The sequence below is a fragment of the Callorhinus ursinus genome, unplaced genomic scaffold (assembly GCF_003265705.2).
Source record: "Callorhinus ursinus isolate GAN/ISIS: 27379988/994484 unplaced genomic scaffold, GSC_fseal_2.0 scaffold110, whole genome shotgun sequence".
NCBI classification, from domain to species: domain Eukaryota; kingdom Metazoa; phylum Chordata; class Mammalia; order Carnivora; family Otariidae; genus Callorhinus; species Callorhinus ursinus.
In genome coordinates, this window is record NW_027397172.1 from 488,894 (window position 1) to 508,193 (window position 19,300).

Here is a 19,300-nt window from a genome sequence, read left to right on the forward strand (position 1 = left end):
TTTTACAGATGCAGAAGTTCAGAAGGCAGAGTCTCACCCAGGGGCAGGATCGGGGGCCTGCATGGGTCACACTTACGCGGGTGGATGTGGGGCTCAGACCTTGGAGGGGACGTGTGGTTCTGCTCAGGCCATCCCTCTGTGGCCACATGTGTGGTTTCCACAGTGTGACTGTTGCCACTGCTACAGGAGAGGCCTCATCACTGGACAGATGGTGTATTGGGTCTGGTGCCCTTGGCCTCCAAAACCCAGCCCCCATTCCACACACTTGCTGACCTTGCAACTCCAGCCCCCTTAGCCAGGAAGACAGTGCCATGGATTTATTCCTTTTCTTTACAACAGCCTGAGGAGGACGTTTCTCTGTGTATCATCTCCATTTTACAGTTGGGGAAACTGAGGTTTAGAGAGGTTAGGGACTCCCCCAGGCTACCAGCTGGTGAGTGGCAGAGCAGAGACTTGAATCCTGGCAGGCTGGCTAGGCTGTGCTTGGCTTACAAGTGGAGGGGTAGCAGTGGGAGGGGAGAGGCCTGCCAGGCTTGGCCAAGCCCCATAGTCTCCAGTGCAGAGTTCGAGTCCTGCTCAGGGACCCATTTGTGTCAGTGAACCCCTGTGCCCCAGGTTCCCCAGAAAATGTGGGGGTAACTGCAGTGGCCTCCTGATGAGGTTGCCAGGTCACCATGCAGAACCACAGGAAATAGAAGGTGCTCAGGATGTGGGGTGGGGGCTGCTGAGTGTGGGGTGCCAGAGATGAGATTGGGAAACAGGTCAATGTGGGGGCTGTGCAAAAGCCTTCAGCTCAGGTCATGATCCCAGGGTCTTGGGATTGAGTCCCGCATGGGGCTCCTTGTTCAGCAGGGAGCCTGCTACTCCCCGTGCTTGTGATCTCTCTCTCTCTCAAACAAATACATAAAAATTTGTTTTTAAAGTTAAAAAAAAGATTTTAAAAATTAAAAAAAGGAGTGCTGCCTCATAGAGGGCCCTCAGATTTGGGGGTGGTGTGTCTGGGGTGTTTGGGCAGTCTGAGGTCCCGATCTTGCCCCAAGGATGATTCTGACAAGGCAATAACATCTGGTCTGGAGAATACCCACCGAGATGATAGTCTTAAAGAGGGAAACTGAGCCCCAGGTTGAGATGTAGTGAGGTGACCTGGGATGGCTGAGAGACCCCTAGACCCAACAGACACTCCAAAGGCATGGAAAGGAGTTGCCAAGGTTTGAGAAGCAGGTGTGTGTGTGTGTGTGTGTGTGTGTGTGTGTGTGTGTGTCTGTGTTTGTGTGTGTCTGTATGAGAGAGAGAGATCGATCCCTGCCCAAGACAGTCTCTGTTCTCCTTTCATCTACCCCCTCCTGTCAGTTTCCCCTGTTCCCCATTCCACCTCAGCCTAGGGCCTAGAAGCCCGGGCGTGCAGGATGATCCTTTGGAACGTGACACAGCGACCACGCTTAACATTGGGATTGACACTGGCGCCCCCTGGAGGCCATTCTGAGGGCCAGCAGGACCTCTGGGAGTTTTGGGATTCTGAGGGCAGCCACTGAGACAGTAGAGCCCTCTTCCCTGCCAGACTTGAGTGGATTTTCAGATCCAGAGACCTCAGTTTAACTGATTCCCAGGAAATATTGGGGGGCTGATACAGCACAGCCAATGCCAGAGCTGAGGCAGCCTGTGCCCACAGCTTCACAGTGATTCGGTCATATGGAAGCAGAAGTTGGGGGATCCCCAGGTTGGGGAGCCTGGACCAAACTCCGCACCCCAACCTCATTCCTGACTTGCTCTGGCTACTGCAACCCATCCTCCCCCCAGCCCGGTTTGGTCTACACAAACCGTGTCCAAACACCATGTCCTCAGCTCCTTCTGGGTTCTCTGACTCTGGGGAGGCCAGCTTCAGCTCCTACTGACCTCTTCAGCCCCTACCTTGCTGCTAAATTGCTGTCAGCACTGAACTGTTCCCAGGCTGTGGGGTAACCAGTCCTAATTCCAGTCCTCACGGAGGGAGGGAAAGTTCAGAAGGGCTTTCCTAGGAGGTGGCAAGGACTGAAGAGAGACAGGCCCTTAGAAGTTCACCAGGGAGAAGAAGGGCATCCTTCTGTCCTGTGTGGCAAGTGCTGAGTTCTGGGCAGGGGCATAGATGGCATGGAGGTATGTTACTGGCCCAAAGAGGAGTTGGGTGAGAGATTTTCATCACAGGTGTCTTTAGTAAAAAACCATACCAGCAACTAGGACTGTCATTGGACTGGAATGAGGCAGAGGGACTAGGAGGTCAGAAGACACCTGGAGTGAAGACTGGACCAGAGTAAGCTTGAGGGCTGGAAGGTGGGCCATGTCCCTGCCGCCCTTAGACTTGTGGGTTTTCTATCACCAGAAGATTGGCAACAACCTCCACACCCTCAAAGACAAATGTGCTAGTTTAAGCTCCCTCAGCCACATGAAGGAATATTGTTCAGCCATAAAAGGTGTCTACAGAGCGTTTGTAAAAATGTTATATTTTTCTTATACATCGCGCTGGCGAAAGTGTAAATTAAGGTAATTCCTACAGAGGGCAATTTGGCAACACTTTTCAAAATTGCAAATGCCCAGAGCCTTTGATCCAGCGGTTCCACTTGGAGCAGCTCATTTTTAATGCATCTGACCACCTGACTAGCGGCTTGTTGAATGAGTGGCAGTTCATCCATAGCATGGAGTACTATACAGCAGTGAAAAAGAACAAAGCCTCCATATGTGGATTCACAAAAATCTTTAAAACAGAATGGGGAAATAAAGCGAGGTGCAGAACAGTAAGTAATCTATGCTACCTTTGTGTAGAGAAAACATTTAGAAAGGATATTTACAGAGGTATTTCGGTATGCTTGTATGTTACAGAATAACTGTGGAAATATATATAATATATAATAAACTGGAAACAGGGAGATGCTGGAGAGTGGACTGGACAGTGGAAGGATACGTTTCATCTGATGCCCGTCTTTTGAAGGCTGCATCCTATGGATGTTTTTTCTCCAACCCTGATGCCAAAGTGGAATTCCCCAAACTCCTGGAGCTGTTCTGGGGAGCTCAGGTGGGCTGCAAACCACCATTCCCGAAGGGCTGGCACTGGGGCTTGGGTTCCTTTCCTCTGCTCACTGGGTCTGGTGCAGCCCCGGCCCAGGTCTCCCCTCCTCTTGGTGCCCGTCCTCGCCGCAGTTAGTGGACAGACCACTCCCTCCCTCCCTCCTTCCAGGACTTGGCTGTTCGGCAGCTCCTGGCGCCCACTCAGAGAGCCTTCGCCCTTCCCGGAGCCACTTCCTCAGACCCTTAGCCTGCACGGCAGGTTCCGCAGGGCTCTCTCGGGCGGTTGGGTGTGGGCTGTCCTTCCAGCGCCCCGCCTCGGCCACGCCCCCAACCCGCCCTCTCCGCCAGTGCCCGCCCCCATCTCAGCGGGGGCGGGTCTGAGACGCTCCCGCCCCTCCCCTCCCGAGCCGCCAGCGCACAGGTTACTTAGGGCCCAGAGCCCAGGAGCCCTGGGAGCCGTCCGGAAACGGGCAGCGCTGACGGCCACCGGGCCTCACGCCCATCTCCCCGCTCCAGCTCGCCACCCTACCCGACCCTCGCCCCCGGCGCCAGGAAACCCCGGCCAGCGCCCTGACCCCGGAGCCCGCGATCTCGGCAGCCGCTGGGGCCTCGCAGAGCGGGACTCACCCGACTCACCCGGCTCACCCGGGAGCCAAGCGCTCTGGACAACGTCCGGCAAGGGGCAAACCGTTTCTGGGACCTGAGGGAGTGGGAGGAGCCTCCAGGGGCTCCAGGGCTCTACGTCCTCCTTCACTCCGCGCAGGGTCCTCCCTCTCTCCATCCCTCCCCGCGTGATTGCCCGCCTGCCCCGGGGACCGACGGCAGCGGCTTGGCGTGGGCAGTGGTGGGGCCGGATGTAAGGGGTCTTGAGGGCGCGGCGGTAGTGGTCCCCAGAACCGGCCAGCGAGGCGGTGGACGGGGGTCTAGGTGACGCGGCTGCGCCTGGGTACGCGCTGCAGCCGGGCCTGGCGCCCAGGACGCCTTCAAGTTCCAGGTGTGTGGCGGCCGCGCCTGCGCACTGCTGGACGGCGCCCGGGGCCCCTCCACCCCAGGGTCTTCCCCATAAAAGACGGGCGGGGAGCACTCACAAAGGCTTTAAATGGTTTAAAGCGTTTAAATGGTTTTAAGTGAAAGTTCTGGAAAACAAGCAGCCTCATCCCAAGTTAGGGCATGGATACCTGCTTAACTTTGTACATTCTTTGCTGTTCCTCTCTGTATATTGCCTTCCTCGTGAACTCCAGGGATCTGCAGCGAGACAGCTGGGGGGTGGGGGGGGACAACACCAATTTTCCTGAAATCCCCTCAGCCAGGCCCCGTTCCCACACGTATTTATGTGTGTATTGAGAGGTCCACATTTCCTTATAGTAAAACCTCTGGCAATGAGTTTCAGGAAGTGACACCAATCCCTTATGTATATAGAACCATGCTGCTAAAATGTTCTCCCTGGCTCCTACTTTCAGGATCCTGCAGAAAGAAAAGTTTGTCTTGAAATACTAAAACCATTAAACCATTCTGGAAGAAACCGTCCCCTAGAGACAGACACCTTTGACGAATACCTTGAAAAGGTTGTATTTTGATCAGCAATACTGGGCTGGGTTCCTCCGTGGCAGGGAAACCCCTGGAAATGGGGCCTAGTGTGGGGGGCTCCTCCCCCACCTTCCCCCCTTTGCTAAGCTAGCCTCGGTGCGGCCAGCAGAGGCCATTGCCCAGATCTTGAAACCTCACTCCACAGCAAAAACCGGGATATTGCTGGGGTCTGCAGGCATTCTCCTCCTTGGCTTGTGTCCTGGGAGGCCCTTTCTCTTGCCTTGTCATGGACCCTCTGCCCCAGCCCCGTCAAGACCTGACCCTGCTATTGCAGTCTACGCACACGCCCTGGTTACCCGGGTGTTGGCAACCTGAGCTGGAGCACAGAGAGGACCCCTATCCTGTCCTGGAAAGCTCGTGGTGCAGATGTGAGCAGCTGTGGAGCCCCGGGCAGGTTCGGGAAGGCTTCCCGACTGCCTGGGGGAGGGTAAGTAAACGTAATCCAGGCTAAGGGGAGCAGCTCAGGGCTGGAGCGTGCCTGGCTTTGTCTTAGCCCGTGATCCCTTGCTGACTTGAGACCTCCAGTGATCTGCCCTTCCTCGATCCCTCTGGTCTCACCAACACCGAGGGCCCTCCACCTGCGCTGCACAGATTCTGATTTCATGGATCTGGACGCTGTTTTTTTTTGAAGTTCTCCGGGGGTTCTATTATGCAGCCAAGTTTGAGAACTACTTGTGCCAGTGAAACCCCTCACTCCTGCGTCTCCGGTGCTTGGAAGTCCTGGGCCAAGGAGCTGTGGTCTATCTTCTGCCTGTGATAGGAGCGAGGCTTGAGTCCGCCAGGGCGGAGGAAGGTGGGGGAGCAGCCCCCCACACCAGGCCCCATTTCCAGGGGTTTCCCTGCCACGGAGGAACCCAGCCCAGTATCGCTGATCAAAACACCTTTTCAAAGTATTCTTCAAAGGTGTCTGTCTCTAGGGCTCGGTTTCTTCCAGAATGGTTTAACGGTTTTAGTATTTTTTTTTTTTTAAGATTTTATTTATTTGACAGAGAGAGACACAGCAAGAGAGGGAACACAAGCAGGGGGAGTGGGAGAGGGAGAAGCAGACTTCCTGCAGAGCAGGGAGCCCGATGCCGGGCTCAATCCCAGGACTCTGGGATCATGACCGGAGCCGAAGGCAGACGCATAACGACTGGGCCACCCAAGCGCCCCTAACGGTTTTAGTTATTTCAAGACAAACTTTTCTTTCAAATTCTTTAGGATCCTGAAAGTAGGAGCCAGGGAGTACATTTTAGCAGCATGGTTCTATATACATCGGGATTGGTGTCACTTCCTGAAACTCATTGCCAGAGTAATTACTACAAGGAAATGTGGAACTCTCAATACACACATAAATACGTGTGGGAATGGGGTCTGGCTGAGGGGATTTCAGGAAAATCGGTGTTGTTCCCCCCACGCCCCAGCTGTCTAGCTGCAGATCCCTGGAGTTCAGGAGGAAGGCAACATACAGAGAGGAACAGCCAAGAATGTACAAGGCAGGTATCATGCCCTAACTTGGGATGCGAATGCTTGTTTTCCAGAACTTTCACTTGAAACCATTTCAACCCTGGGGAGCTTGTGCTAGACAAGTATTTAACAGAAGTCTTCAGAAACAGGTGCCTAGAAGGGAAGGTTTTCCTTGGTTTTCTAGAAAAATCTAGGTTTTCCTTGGTGGTGTAAAGCGTGAGAACTACTGCTTCATCTTCCGAAGGCCAAGACCGAGCACCAGCCCCCCACAGCACCCACTGTGCTCACACACTGGGAACTAGCTGCTTCTCTTCTGTAGGGGGGCCCCGGGTGTGGAGAAGGGCCAGTACACCCACACAAGACCTATTTTGTGGAGGGCAATGACAGGGCTGGGCTGCAAGACGCAGCATCCCGGGGGGGGCACCAGTCGTTTCTGCGTTTCAGAGGCGTTCGCCAGGTGCTTAACTGCTTGGGAGGCTGACGTGGGCTGAGGAGCCTGCAGGCAGCACTGAGGAGACACCGAAACACCAAAGCCGCCGCTGCCACCACCGGCTGATGCAAGTTTTATTGAGACAATGTACAAACAGGCCATGGAAACAAGGGTTCTGATGCCGGGACCAGTAGCGTAAAATGAATACAAAAATAAAAAGGCACTAATCTGTTAAGAAAAGACACTCAATGTTCTAAGAATATAAGTCATTTAATACTGTTAATTTTATAGCACAAAATAAAACAAGCTATGATCCCCAAAAATAATTTTAAAAGCTTACACAGAAAATATTATTGCCTGAAGTTTATGATTTTTAAGTTACAGGTCAAAAGTTTTGTGTTGTTGTCATTTTAAAACACACAGTGAAGACCGTCTAGAAGCAAGGCCACTGTTCCTCCTGCAGAGACAACGACCCTGTCTCAGGGAACTGTCCTTCTACTCCTTTAGAATATACAACCAGCTCAGTTTCCACACGGATAGCAGTTAACCAGGGACGTAGGTCTCTGGTCCCAGGGGGTGGAGTTTGAGGCAGAGCTCAGTGGTGTCCACAGAAAGCATTAGTCTTAGGTACTGTGTTAAAACAATCAAAAAGTCACTCATTTTAAGAGGTTAATGAACATAATATTAAAGGATTAAATTATAAACACCTGGCACAAAAACACATCATCCCTTTTCAAAAATAAAATGGTCATATTCCTCTGAGCAAACATTACAAGAGCAGTGGCCGTCTGCCTTGGCCTGTCTTGTGTGTAAACAGCTGTAAAAGAAAGTTAGCACGGAGCCAGCGATCCTTGAGCTCCAAGGAGGGAGCAGCTGTCTTTCCCCCCTTTCTGTTTTCCATCCATGAGCACAGGTGTCTTGTCTGGGTGACCAAAGTTGTCAAATGGCAGCTCGTCAACGCGTGCTCCTCTTTCACCGTGCCATCAGATGGTACCACGCCACAAAGAAATGACAAGGACGACTCCTGTGTTGGAGGTCCTTCTCAGGATAAATAAGTTTTGAGTCAAACTGTCAATGCCCTTTAGTTCATAATTTGTTCAGTTCCCAAGTGAGTTAATTTAACATCCAAATATTTTCTTAAGTGACACACAGTAGAGCAGAGCAAGGAGCAATAATGAACAATCCTAAAAGGAGACCAACCAAGGAGGGAAGGCAGCTCCTCTGGAAGATTCGCATTGCTTTCTGAAACAGGAAGTCTTCCCCAATCACTAGGAAACCCAGGCACAAAGCTGAGGCGAGGGTGCTGTTTTTGTATATTTAGTGTGATGAAAAGAATCTCCCTGCCTGATGAAAAAACTAATAAGGTCCTAAGACAAATAGGTACTACTTTTGGCACATATATCTCGAGAGTTCAGAACTCAAGGCTCACCTTATTTCGGGCTCCCAATCTCCTGGGCAGCCCTGGAGACATGCACATGGGCTGAAGTGACAAGCAGACTTATTATGAAGCCAAAGTAGGTTTGTGGGGTGCTCTGATTCTGAAGTGCTCCACATGAGGTGGGTCTTGCTACAGGTCAGCAGACATGGATGGCTGAAGGGAAATCTTGCTTTCCAAAATGACCATACACTTCTTGTACTCCGAACCAAATATTGTCACCAAGAGGTGCCAAGCCCCTCAGCTAAACTTGGTTTAAAAAAGCCTCAAGGTTTGTGCCCTCTTTGAACAAGGCACATATTCCACCTTCTGCTGGCCAACCCCCTCAGTACCGGGTCACCGGCTGCAAGGCGAGTGCTGTGTCCAGGCAGACCACGGGAATGCTGCCATGCACGTGCCACTTGCTGTGGGAGCTGGGCTGGGCCTGAACTCAGAATAAGAGGCAACACAATGGAGAGGCACCTTCAGAGCAAGAGGTGGCCACAGTGCTCACTGATTAGGGAGAGCAGACTGCATTTTTTCCAGGAAAACCACAGACAGGCAGCCACAGTGATATTTTTTCCAACTGATCATTATCTTTGTCACAGCAACATTTTCAAGATTCTTTAATATGGTAGTTACCTGCCTAATGGAATACTGATTTAAAGAGAGACTGAAAAAAAATGGTTGCTTTGCTGGTTCTGTCACCGGTGTATATATATGTATGTATATGTATCTTGCTCTACCTCAAAATCCAAGACCCTTGGGAGACAGGGCTGTGGCTAAAGCAGCCGCTCAGCAAATGATGCAATCAGTATTAGGTGGCTGCTACATTTCTAGGTCTGCTGTATTCATTCTGAATGGAGGCCTGTCTTCACCAGTTTCCAGAAGGGAGAGCAGACTGAACTGTATAAAGGTTCCAGAATCCTAGACTGCTATGTGCACCAGATGAGGGATCAGCCACACCTCTGTACCAAGCTAGCTTGTATGAACAGCCCTCTTTTAGCTAATAAGGAAATGTTAACATCAAATTGCTAAATGGTTAACGGTTCTCCCTAGTCACTAAAATCTTAGACATCAAATGCATGAACCAATTTCCAGAGCTTGCATTTTCTTTGCCTGGGAGCGTCACAGACACGGAGCCTGGGGAACCAGTATGAACAGCACCATCTTTCTCTGGCGGACCGTGAGCTTGGGCTGCGGCAGCGAGGAGTGGGCCTCAGTGAGTAGGATTTAAAGATTCATTAATGAATTCAATAATTCTATGAACTTCACTTTTTAAAGAAATTTAATTACTATACCTTAAAGGGGTATATTCACTGAAACACTGGACAGAAAACTGGCCAAGTGCTTCCCCCCATTGCTCCTGTCATCACTGGCAAACAAGGTAAGCAAAGCCTTCCCCAAATCACCCCCCACTCTGATGCTTTTTGGGGACAACGTAATCCAAGAGGCCATGCACACAAGCTTGGCACATATGACTGATTATTTTGTGGGCTGTCTGCTATATGGCAAAACAGGTATAACTGGAAACCAAGACAATAAAAGCCCTTTGTTTCGGGTTTTTTTTTTTTTTTTTTTTTTTTTCTTTTTCATATTTCTTTAGTTACAGCAGCTTCAGTTTGGAAGCTCAGAGGCATGTGTCATTCCTTACAATTATCACAAAAATCCAACCTGCTACTTAAAAACCTGTTCAGAACACACAAGTCTAATTAAGTCTTCCAAAACCAAACCAAAAAGGAAAAAAGAAGAGCCAGATTTGGGGAGTTTAGGACAGAATTCCCTCTTTAAGGTTCATTTGCTCTGTTCTTCAGGAAGAACAAAACGGCGACTGAGCCACTGCTTTATGGAACAGCAACGTGCAACGTCTCACCATGGCCTCAAGCTCCATCTGATGAACATGACAGAATCAGTCACAAGTACAAACAGGGCAGTGATGAGAAGACAGACCCTTTCCTTGTCAACTTCTCTCCACTTGTGTGCTTCCACCAGTATTTCCAGTTTATGATCCAAAAGAACTCTAAACTCCGCTACTCTTTGACAATACGACTATGATACAAATGCCCAGGCAGCTGTGTGCATTCCAAATGTGTATGAGAGACCGCCACTCTGCAGAAAGCTGACCATCGGCAATGCAGTGTAACCTGCCTATGAGAGAGAATGCTTTCCCACTTCAAAGGAGACTATGACAGGCAGAACAAGGAAGCAGCAGGAAACAGGCAACAGCAATCACTCGTTTTCATCAGGGTTTTGAGGGTCAATGATTTTGACATGCGTAAAGGGGAAAAGCCCTTTGCGCCCATTCACTTCGCCTTCCCACTGGCCATTTATATTCATCCTTGTGACTTTCACAATGTCACCAACCTGTAAGGATGGAGAAAGAAGACAAAGTCAGCATTTCCTCTGCAAATTAAAAAAAAAAAAAAAAAAGGTTTACTTTAGGCCATACACACGGTTCTATCCAAAGGAATCTACAGATTTTTTTAAAGAATTTATTTTTTTTCCATGCTTAAACCTAAAATCAAGCAGTGCCAAAGACACAAGGTGCTACCAGTAAGCCCAGTGTCATCCTCAGCTGGTCAGAATGTTTAGCTTCTGAGAACAAAAGCAGCCTTTTTTTTCTCCCCATATTGATTACTAACTCCAACAGGATAGAAATGAACACTTAACTCTCTGAGAATGGTTAAAGTGAAATCACATAAAAAAGTGTATTTAAAAAAAACATCTAGGGGCGCCTGGGTGGCTCAGTCGGTTAAGCGTCTTCCTTCAGCTAGGGTCATGATCCCTGAGTCCCAGGATTGAGTCCTGCATAGGGATCCCTGCTCAGTGGGGAGTCTGTTTCTCCCTCTGCCCCTTACCCCTCTCATGTGCTCTCTCTCTCATTCTCGCTCTCTCAAATAAATAAAATCTTTAAAAAAAATTTAAAAAAAAATCTATCTCCACCCCAATTTACATGGGGTGGAACTGCTGTCACCAAGACCTCACTCACCACACCACCTCTCCCTCCCAGCAGCAATAATGTCTCCCTGAGTTGTCCACTCCCTGGCCCCTCTGTGGGGCCTCACAGGCACTCTGAGCATCTTTTTTTTTTAAGATTTTATTTATTTATTTGATAGAGAGAGCAAGAGAGTACAAGCAGGGGGAACAGCAGAGGGAGAGGGAGAAGCAGGCTCCCTGCTTCGGAGGCGGGGCTCGATCCCAGGACCCTGGGATCATGACCGGAGCCGGAGCCGAAGGCAGACGCTTAACCATCTTAGCCACCCAGGCGCCCCTCTGAGCATCTTTTTAGGACAACTTTAAGATGCAGGGTGGGAGGAATCCTAGCTATTGTCAGAGGACAGGCACCAGTTAGAGGCTGCTCTACTCATCAAGGGGAAGGCAGGAATTTTGTTTTGCAAGTGCTTTTCAAATTGTTCTGCAGATCCACAGAGCTCTAGAGAGGTGTTTTAAGGGCCCAACAAATGTCTGATTGGGATTTCAACTTTTTAAGCCTGTATTTTATAACTACACTGGAATGTTGCCCTGCTAGCTGCTTCTCATGCAGATCTTCCTTGGGATGAAGCTGCTGTGCCATGTGTCTGACACCCCAGATGACAAGGTGAAGGCTAAAAGAGACCTATCACTACTTGGAACAAAACACATTCAGAAAGAAGCTGGATGCTGAGATGGATATCAGACTGCATCTGTCATTCATGTTATTTCCAATTTTTTCCTTCCCATTCTAACAGTCAACTGTCCCAACTGCCTTTTTAGCTAATTCTTATAAATCTCAACTTAAATAGGGGGGTCTTCTTTCTGTTAAAGCTACTGGTCCTTGGGGCTCCTGGGTGGCTCAGTCAGTTAAGCGTCTGCCTTCAGCTCAGGTCATGATCCCAGGGTCCTGGGATCCAGCCCCGCATCGGGCTCCCTGCTCTGCAGGAAGCCTGCTTCTCCCTCTCTCACTCCCCGTGCTTGTGTTCCCTCTCTCGCTGTCTCTGTCAAATAAATAAATAAATAAATAAAATCTTAAAAAAAAAAAAATAAAGGTAACGACTGAGCATTCTATTTTTCAGATTTGCATTAAAATTTAAGTTATAAAAAAATTAATTTGTAAAATACTCAGTGGAAAAAAATTACAACTGAAAACACGTTTTCTCTGGTTTTGCCTTAAAAGGAAAGTACAATTTGAGGGACAGAGTAAACGGATTTAATAATAATTTTATGATTAATGCTTGGAGTTCCGAGTATTGCTCTTTCTCCAAGTCATAATATTTTAATTTACAGATAGTAGAAAGAGAATGTCTTTTTTATTCATACCTGGGAAATTCATACAAATATTAGTAATTATGAAAAATTTCGTGTTTTATAAAGTGGACCAAGGAGTTAGTTTTATTATTTATTTTCAGGGAGAGACAGAGAGGGAGAACATGCATGGGAGTGGTGGGGCAGAGGGAGAGGGAGAATCTTAAGCAGGCTCCACACTCCACACACAGTGCAGAACCTAATACAGGGCTCTATCTCACAACCCTGAGATCATGACCTGAGTCAAAATGGAAAAATCGAAATCAAGAGTCAGTCACTTAACGACTGAGCCACCCAGGCGCCCCCCAAGGAGTTGAGTTTTATAATTTACATATTCTTCTCCTACCATACAGAAGTCACAAAACAGGAAAACTCTAATTATGATATTTGTTACTGATAATGAAAATTTTCGGATCTGTGTATAAGGGAAGTTCTAATGTGAGTGAGAACCTTGAGTTACAGTAGACTTTGTAGAAATCATGTAGCTGGAAGCTGAAGTCGATGGAAACCTGGAAAAATGGTTTACGTCTAATCTTATTCCATTAAAAAAATAACATTTAAGCACAAACATAAGATACAATAATGAGAGTAAACACGCAAATTAAAATCGGGTCTAGGTAAGAAGAGAAAAACCTGCAGGCAGGAGCTACTAGGAGGCTACAAATCTAGACACCTGTAGACGGATCACATTCCTCAATTTCCCCACACTCTGCACTGTACCTGCTCTAGACCCTTGGCCTCTGAGCCTTTCAGTGCAGGAATCTGCTGTCTCATGTCTGGAGCACAAAGAGGCCAACGAGATGAGGAGCTTCACTGTCTGGCCTTTCTCTCCAATGTAAAACATTCTTTCCTTATCTCCCTTTCACCTAAGAAACAGATTGCCTCTGTCTTTATTTTTGTTTTTATTTATTTTTAAATTTTTATTTATTTGACAGAGAGAGAGAGAGAACAAGCAGGGGGAGCAGCAGAAGGAGAGGGAGAAGCAGACTCCCCGCTAAGCAGGGAGCCCGACGCGGGACTCGATCCCAGGACCCTGGGATCATGACCTGAGCCGAAGGCAGATGCTTAACCAACTGAGCCACCCAGGTGCCCGTTTTTATTTTTAAAATAATGAAATGGGGGGCACCTGAGTGGCTCAATCAGTTGGGTGTCGGACTCCTCGTTTCAGTTCAGGTCATGATCTCACGGGTCATGGGATGGAGCCCCGCATCTGGCTCCCCTCAGTCTGGCTTGAGGATTCTTGGCCTCTGCCATTCGCTGCACTCACGCGCACTCATTCTCCTCTCTCTCTAAAAATAAATGTATCTTTTTAAGATTTTTATTTATTTATTTGACTGAGAGAGACAATGAGAGAGGGAACACAAGCAGGGGGAGTGGGAGAGGGAGAAGCAGACCTCCCGCTGAGCAGGGAGCCCGATGTGGGGCTTGATCCCAGGACCCTGGGATCATGACCCGAGCCGAAGGCAGATTCTGAATGACTGAGCCACCCTGGCGCCCCTAAATCTTTAAATAATGAAATAGGAAATAAAAGTCATGGGTAGAAAACTTTTTTTTTTAAGATTTTATTTATTTATTCATGAAAGACAGAGAGAGAGAGAGAGAGAGAGAGAGAGAGAGACAGAGGAAGAAGCAGGCTCCCAAGGAGCAGGGAGCCTGACGCAGGACTCGATCCCAGGACCCTGGGATCATGACCTGAGCCCAAGGCAGACGCTTAACCATCTGAGCCACCCAGGCGCCCGGGTAGAAAACTCTTGATATCATTCTAAATTAACTTCTAGTTATTGCTAATCATCACAAAGAAAATACAATTAATGTATTAAAATAAATATATAACAAGACAAGGACAAGAAAGAGGATGTGTGGGTATATATTTGGAGAGAGGATTCTGTGACGAAAGGGAAGGGGAACCAGGTGAGCAAACACCCAGGTGGACTCTGCTATAGAAAGGGACGATGGGGGGCGCCTGGGTGGCTCAGGTCATGATCCTAGGGTCCTGGGATTGAGCCCAGCATCGGGCTCCCTGCTCTGCAGGAAGCCTGCTTCTCCCTCTTCTACTCCCCCTGCTTGTGTTCCCTCTCTCGCTGTGTCTCTGTCAAATAAATAAATAAAATCTTAAAAAAAAAGAAAAAGAAAAAGAAAGGGACGATGGCCTTCGGGCATCTGGGCAGTCTGTAGGTAGTAGGCTGGCACTAAGAGCAAGATTAAACTCTGCCAAGATGTTAGAAGAAGAAAAGGCTAAGGCAAGAATGAGCTGAAATTGAAAAGAGACAAAGCTACAGTTTGGGGCTGATGAGTATTGTTGACAGATACTGGGCCCTGCAACTTAAGTTTTTGTTTGATCCACTCATTTGATGTCCTACAAAAAATACTTTGGAATTCTGTCATTTTATCTATGCTTTCTCTATCTTCCACTGGACTCCAGATGCCCAGAGAGCATATATTTTGCCTGAAGTCTGTAATCTTAGCCTGCCCTGGCTGATGTTTGATAAATGTGAAAGAAAACAAAGTCTCACTTTCCTGAAAACCTGGCCTGGAGCAGCCCTCTCCCACATCTTGGGTGAGCACATCCCTCCAGCCTGGTGGCAAGGAATATGCTCTGACCCCCTGCTAATGCCCCCCTCCCTGGTTTCCCCAGCCTCTTACTACCTGGCTCTACCAGTGTAGCCATCCTGCCCTGATCTGCCTTCTGTCATCTAATGTCACTCCAGCAAAATCAGCCCAATTCCCAATCACCCTGCTCTCCCACATCCAGACCCTACCTACCCGACTCTGGCTATCGCTCCCACCATTTCAGTAGGGAACACCTGATGGTCCAAAGTCAACAGCGCAAGTCCAGTTCTCTCCCTCCGATCCTCTATGGCACCTGAAGGAGGAGATTTCACCCATCCTTCTCACTCCCTGCTGCTCAGCTCTTCTTTTTTGTGGTATTCTATAAAGTAACACTACTACTAGGTGGGTACTTCCCATTTGACATTTGTGGAAAGCAAGGCTCTGTGAAGTCAGGTGCCTTGTTCTCCAGGATTCTGGCAGACTTGCCCAGGGAGGCTCCATTCTCTGCTCTTCCATGTCACCTCCTCGCACCTCCTCCAACCCACACCACATGGCACTCTCTGAAGGAGGACATTTGTTTTGCTTATTTTGCACTCCATGTCACAGGTCTCTTGTGAACTACTCTCTGGAGAAGTCTGCAAAATCAAGGTTAAAGAGAGAGGAGAAAACTCTAAGTTGATATCCCCCATCTGCTGAGGATAGATGGCCAAGCAGAGGAGCAAGGTGTTAGAGGACAGAAGTGACAGGCACATGGGTCTAAGGACAGTAGAAGACAGACCTTTAAAAAAGACAAACAACTGGGTCACTGCTCTGCCTTTTAAACCTCCCAACACCTATTCTCTGCATAAGAAGCAACATCCAAACTCCAATCTTCGAGGCTCTGCCTCATCTGAGTCCTGATTCCTCCCATCTCCAACCTCGATTCACACCTCTCTGCTCCTCCCCTCCAATCTACACTGGCTTCCTTTTAGTTTCTCAAACTTGCCGAGCTCTTTCCCAGATAAGGACTTATGACAGACGCAAGGACATGATGTAAATGCAATTCTACAACTGCACAGCTTAAAATGCTGTTGCCCAGAATCGTCAAGCTGGTCCTAAGCAACCCTGGACCTCTGCTCTTCTTTCACAGTTGAAGACATGTATGTAGTCAACCCCCTGATCAAAATCAAAAAAATCCTAAGGACAACCCAAGCTGCCTTAAAACCACCTTATACAGCTGCACATGCAGACAATGAGAGCAAGAAGGATCTCCAGGCAGTAGCCACTACAGATGGAGCATTTATCCTACTCAGAGCACTGGGCTAGGTTCTATACTGTGTATTCAGGATATATAAAGATACAACTTGAATATAAGAACAACCTAAAACTAAGGTCTAAAATCTACAACAAAAGGGCGTAAGCAATCTCTTGTATGCTTAAAACAGGTATAAAGTGGCACTGTGGTGACTCGTGCTATGAACTTGGGTGTGGGGCGGAACTAGACTGATGCCCTATGTGACCATAGCAAACTGCTCAAGCTGTCCAAGTCTCAATTTCCTTCTGACTTTGAAAGGTTCTTATAGGGATGCCTGGGTGGCTTAGTCGGTTAAGCGTCTGCCTTCGGCTCATGTCATGATCCCAAGGGTCCTGGGATCGAGTCCCGTATCAGGCTCCTTGCTCAGCAGGGAACCCGCTTTTCCCTCTGCCTGCTGCTCTTCCTGTTTGTGCGCCCTGTCTGACAAATAAATAAATAAAAACTTAAAAAAGAAAAAAGGTTCTTGTAGTAACTAAAGGAAGTACTACATGGGAATTGTTAACCAGGACACCCAGCTAAGTAAGTGGTAGCGGTTATCAGAGTGGGGATTCCTGAATAGAACCCAACCCCCACACCCATGTTCATGCTCATGCTCCCAGCTGGTCACTGCCTTCTGGAAGAATGCTGGGAAGAAATGGAATCAGCATGGAGAAGCACTGTACTAAAGTGAGTTTCAACCTTGTTCGTAACAACATGGGTCCTCTCAAAACTGATGGGATGGGAAGGATGCCTTACATTAGAATGAGAGAAGAAAAGGGGCAGGCCTGAAAAGTAGGGTCTAATAAATTACTGTGATGGATACCAAGCAGCTGAGGAAGACAATGGGAAGATGGAGAAGATGAGCCAAGTACTGAAAACTGACAAGGACATTCAAACTTTGTGCCTTCTAATTAACCTGTGATTCTGACAGTCTTTAAAGGATCCTTTCCACACCATTCTACATCATCAATTTAGTAAGATTTACTGCCTATCTATTGCAGCTCAGTTCGCATCCTCAAGGAACCTCTTGTCTTCACTGTGGGATAGACAATAAATAATCTACTGTCCAGATGTGGCAGATGCTCAATGAATGTTTGTTAGAGAATAAACAGTATAAAAAGCAGCAAGTGGAAGAAAAACAGTACTGAGAGTCCATGCTGCAGAGCACAGGAGCAGAGAGCTATTGCTCTGACCCAGGGAACCTTGACTAGTAGAGATAAGTCAAGGTTCAGGCTAGGAAGAGAGAATGGATGAGAGACATCTGATGGCCACCTGACCATTAATGCCTCATTCTGGCCTTACAGGAGCTCTCACATGTCAAAACATAGCATGTCATTCCTTATGCTATTGCTAGCTCAGTCCAAGGCCCTTCCCATGGGGAACAAGCCCTAGAACACCAACACAGAAAAGATGCCCTGGCTCTGTTATGCTGCCGGCTGCCCACAATTACAGGCCTGGCTGTGGACCAGCTTCTTCACGGCTCCACTAAAGAATGCTCGGACTCAGATCCTAAAATGCCATCCTGCTGCTCCTCTCATCACACCCGATTCTGGTACAATGCCCTTCCTTTGGCTTCACGGTAGAACTGAGCCCAAAGAACCACTCACTTCAGAGAGCAGATTGACCTCAAAGTTGGTGGCTATCAACTCAGTTCAAGGAGCACTCTAAGCCTGGAAGATGTGGCTGATCCTATCAACAGATCAAGAGGAAACACATACCTTACTAAATGTCACCCCATGACAATCCTTATCATTAGAAGAACTGCCACACTATTATCTTTGTGCCTGGCTGCACTCAGCACTTGGGAAGTGTACACATCAACTCTAAAATTAAGCACACATCGGTAGGACACTAGTCAGTCCCATTCTTTGTGTCTAGTGAGAACCATGCAAGAAGGCAAGAGGGCACTTCCTGATGCTAGCGATGGTTTCCTATAGCTCTACTTGTCCAGAGCATAAAGAAGGGCTCTGGCAATAATTCTACTGCCTGACTTCTGGCACCTGATTCCAAGAGCAGTCAAAGCCCTGGAGGGCCCAAGCACTGGCTGCCACAGCAGTTCTCTGCTTCCCCAGTCAGTCTCCTTTCCCCATTCGGATGTTTTCAGATTGTACTTTCTGGTTATATAAAAATAAAATCGGGGGCGCCTGGGTGGCTCAGTTGTTAAGCGTCTGCCTTTGGCTCAGGTCATGATCCCAGGGTCCTGGGATCGAGCCCCACATCGGGCTCCCTGCTCTGCGGGAAGCCTGCTTCTCCCTCTCCCATTCCCCCTGCTTGTGATCCCTCTCTCACTGCGTCTATGTCAAATAAATAAAATCTTTAAATAAAATAAAATAAAATCAGGAGCACAATGGGTTACAATGGAATCAGAGGTTCTAACTTGGGTGACATGAATGTGTCTCAGAAATCAAAGAACAGGGGTGCCTGGGTGGCTCAGTCATTAAGCGTCTGCTTTCGGCTCAGGTCATGATCCCAGGGTCCTGGGATCGAGCCCCGCATCGGGCTCCCTGCTCTGCGGGAAGCCTGCTTCTCTCTTTCTCCCACTCCCCCTGCTTGTGTTCCCTCTCTTGCTGTCTCTGTCAAATAAGTAAAATCTTTTTTTTTTAAAGATTTTATTTATTTATTTGAGAGAGAGAGAGAACGAGAGATAGAAAGCACGAGAGAGAAGAGGGTCAGAGGGAGAAGCAGACTCCCTGCTGAGCAGGAAGCCCGATGTGGGACTCGATCCCGGGACTCCAGGATCATGACCTGAGCCGAAGGCAGTCGCTTAACCAACTGAGCCACCCAGGCGCCCTAAGTAAAATCTTAAAAAAAAAAAAAAAGAAAAGAAATCAAAGAACATCCCAAAAGTATACGCAGAATTGTATGTAAGTGCATTGTATGTTTAAGTGTAATGTATGTTGTTTTCCTGGAGAAAGCTTTCATCAGATTCTAAAAGGGGGTCCATAACCCAAAAAAGGTATAAACACAACAAAAACCCACGTCCTGCAACCACCAGGCAGTTTTAACTCTGTGGTTTGTGGCTTTCATTCATTTACTTGTTCTACAAATAGTGATTATTTCCGTGGCAGGCCCCGTAAGGATACAACAGAGAACAAAGCGGATAACAGCCCTGCCCCAGCTGCCTGGGGTTGTCACCTGTTTTAACACCTGCCCTTGTGCTCTCCATGCACCAGTACCTGAATCAAAGCTCCCAGAGCTTAAGAGGCTTTTAAGGGCTACAACCCTCCTTGTCCGTGTGCCCTGAGTAGCAGTCAAGTAGTCTCATGCACTTTCCCCTACA

The 19,300-nt window shown here is 48.2% G+C and overlaps 1 protein-coding gene across 1 annotated transcript in view; it reads right to left on the reverse strand.

Annotated features, from left to right (window-relative positions):
* Positions 1–6,622: 6,622 nt before the first annotated feature.
* CRKL (CRK like proto-oncogene, adaptor protein) overlaps positions 6,623–19,300 on the reverse strand; it is a 38,063-nt gene continuing 25,385 nt past the window's right edge. The window contains exon 3 of the mRNA XM_025857278.2: positions 6,623–10,280. Coding sequence (XP_025713063.1) covers positions 10,146–10,280 — 135 coding nt within the window. The 3' untranslated portion in view covers positions 6,623–10,145. The remainder of the gene's footprint in view (positions 10,281–19,300) is intronic.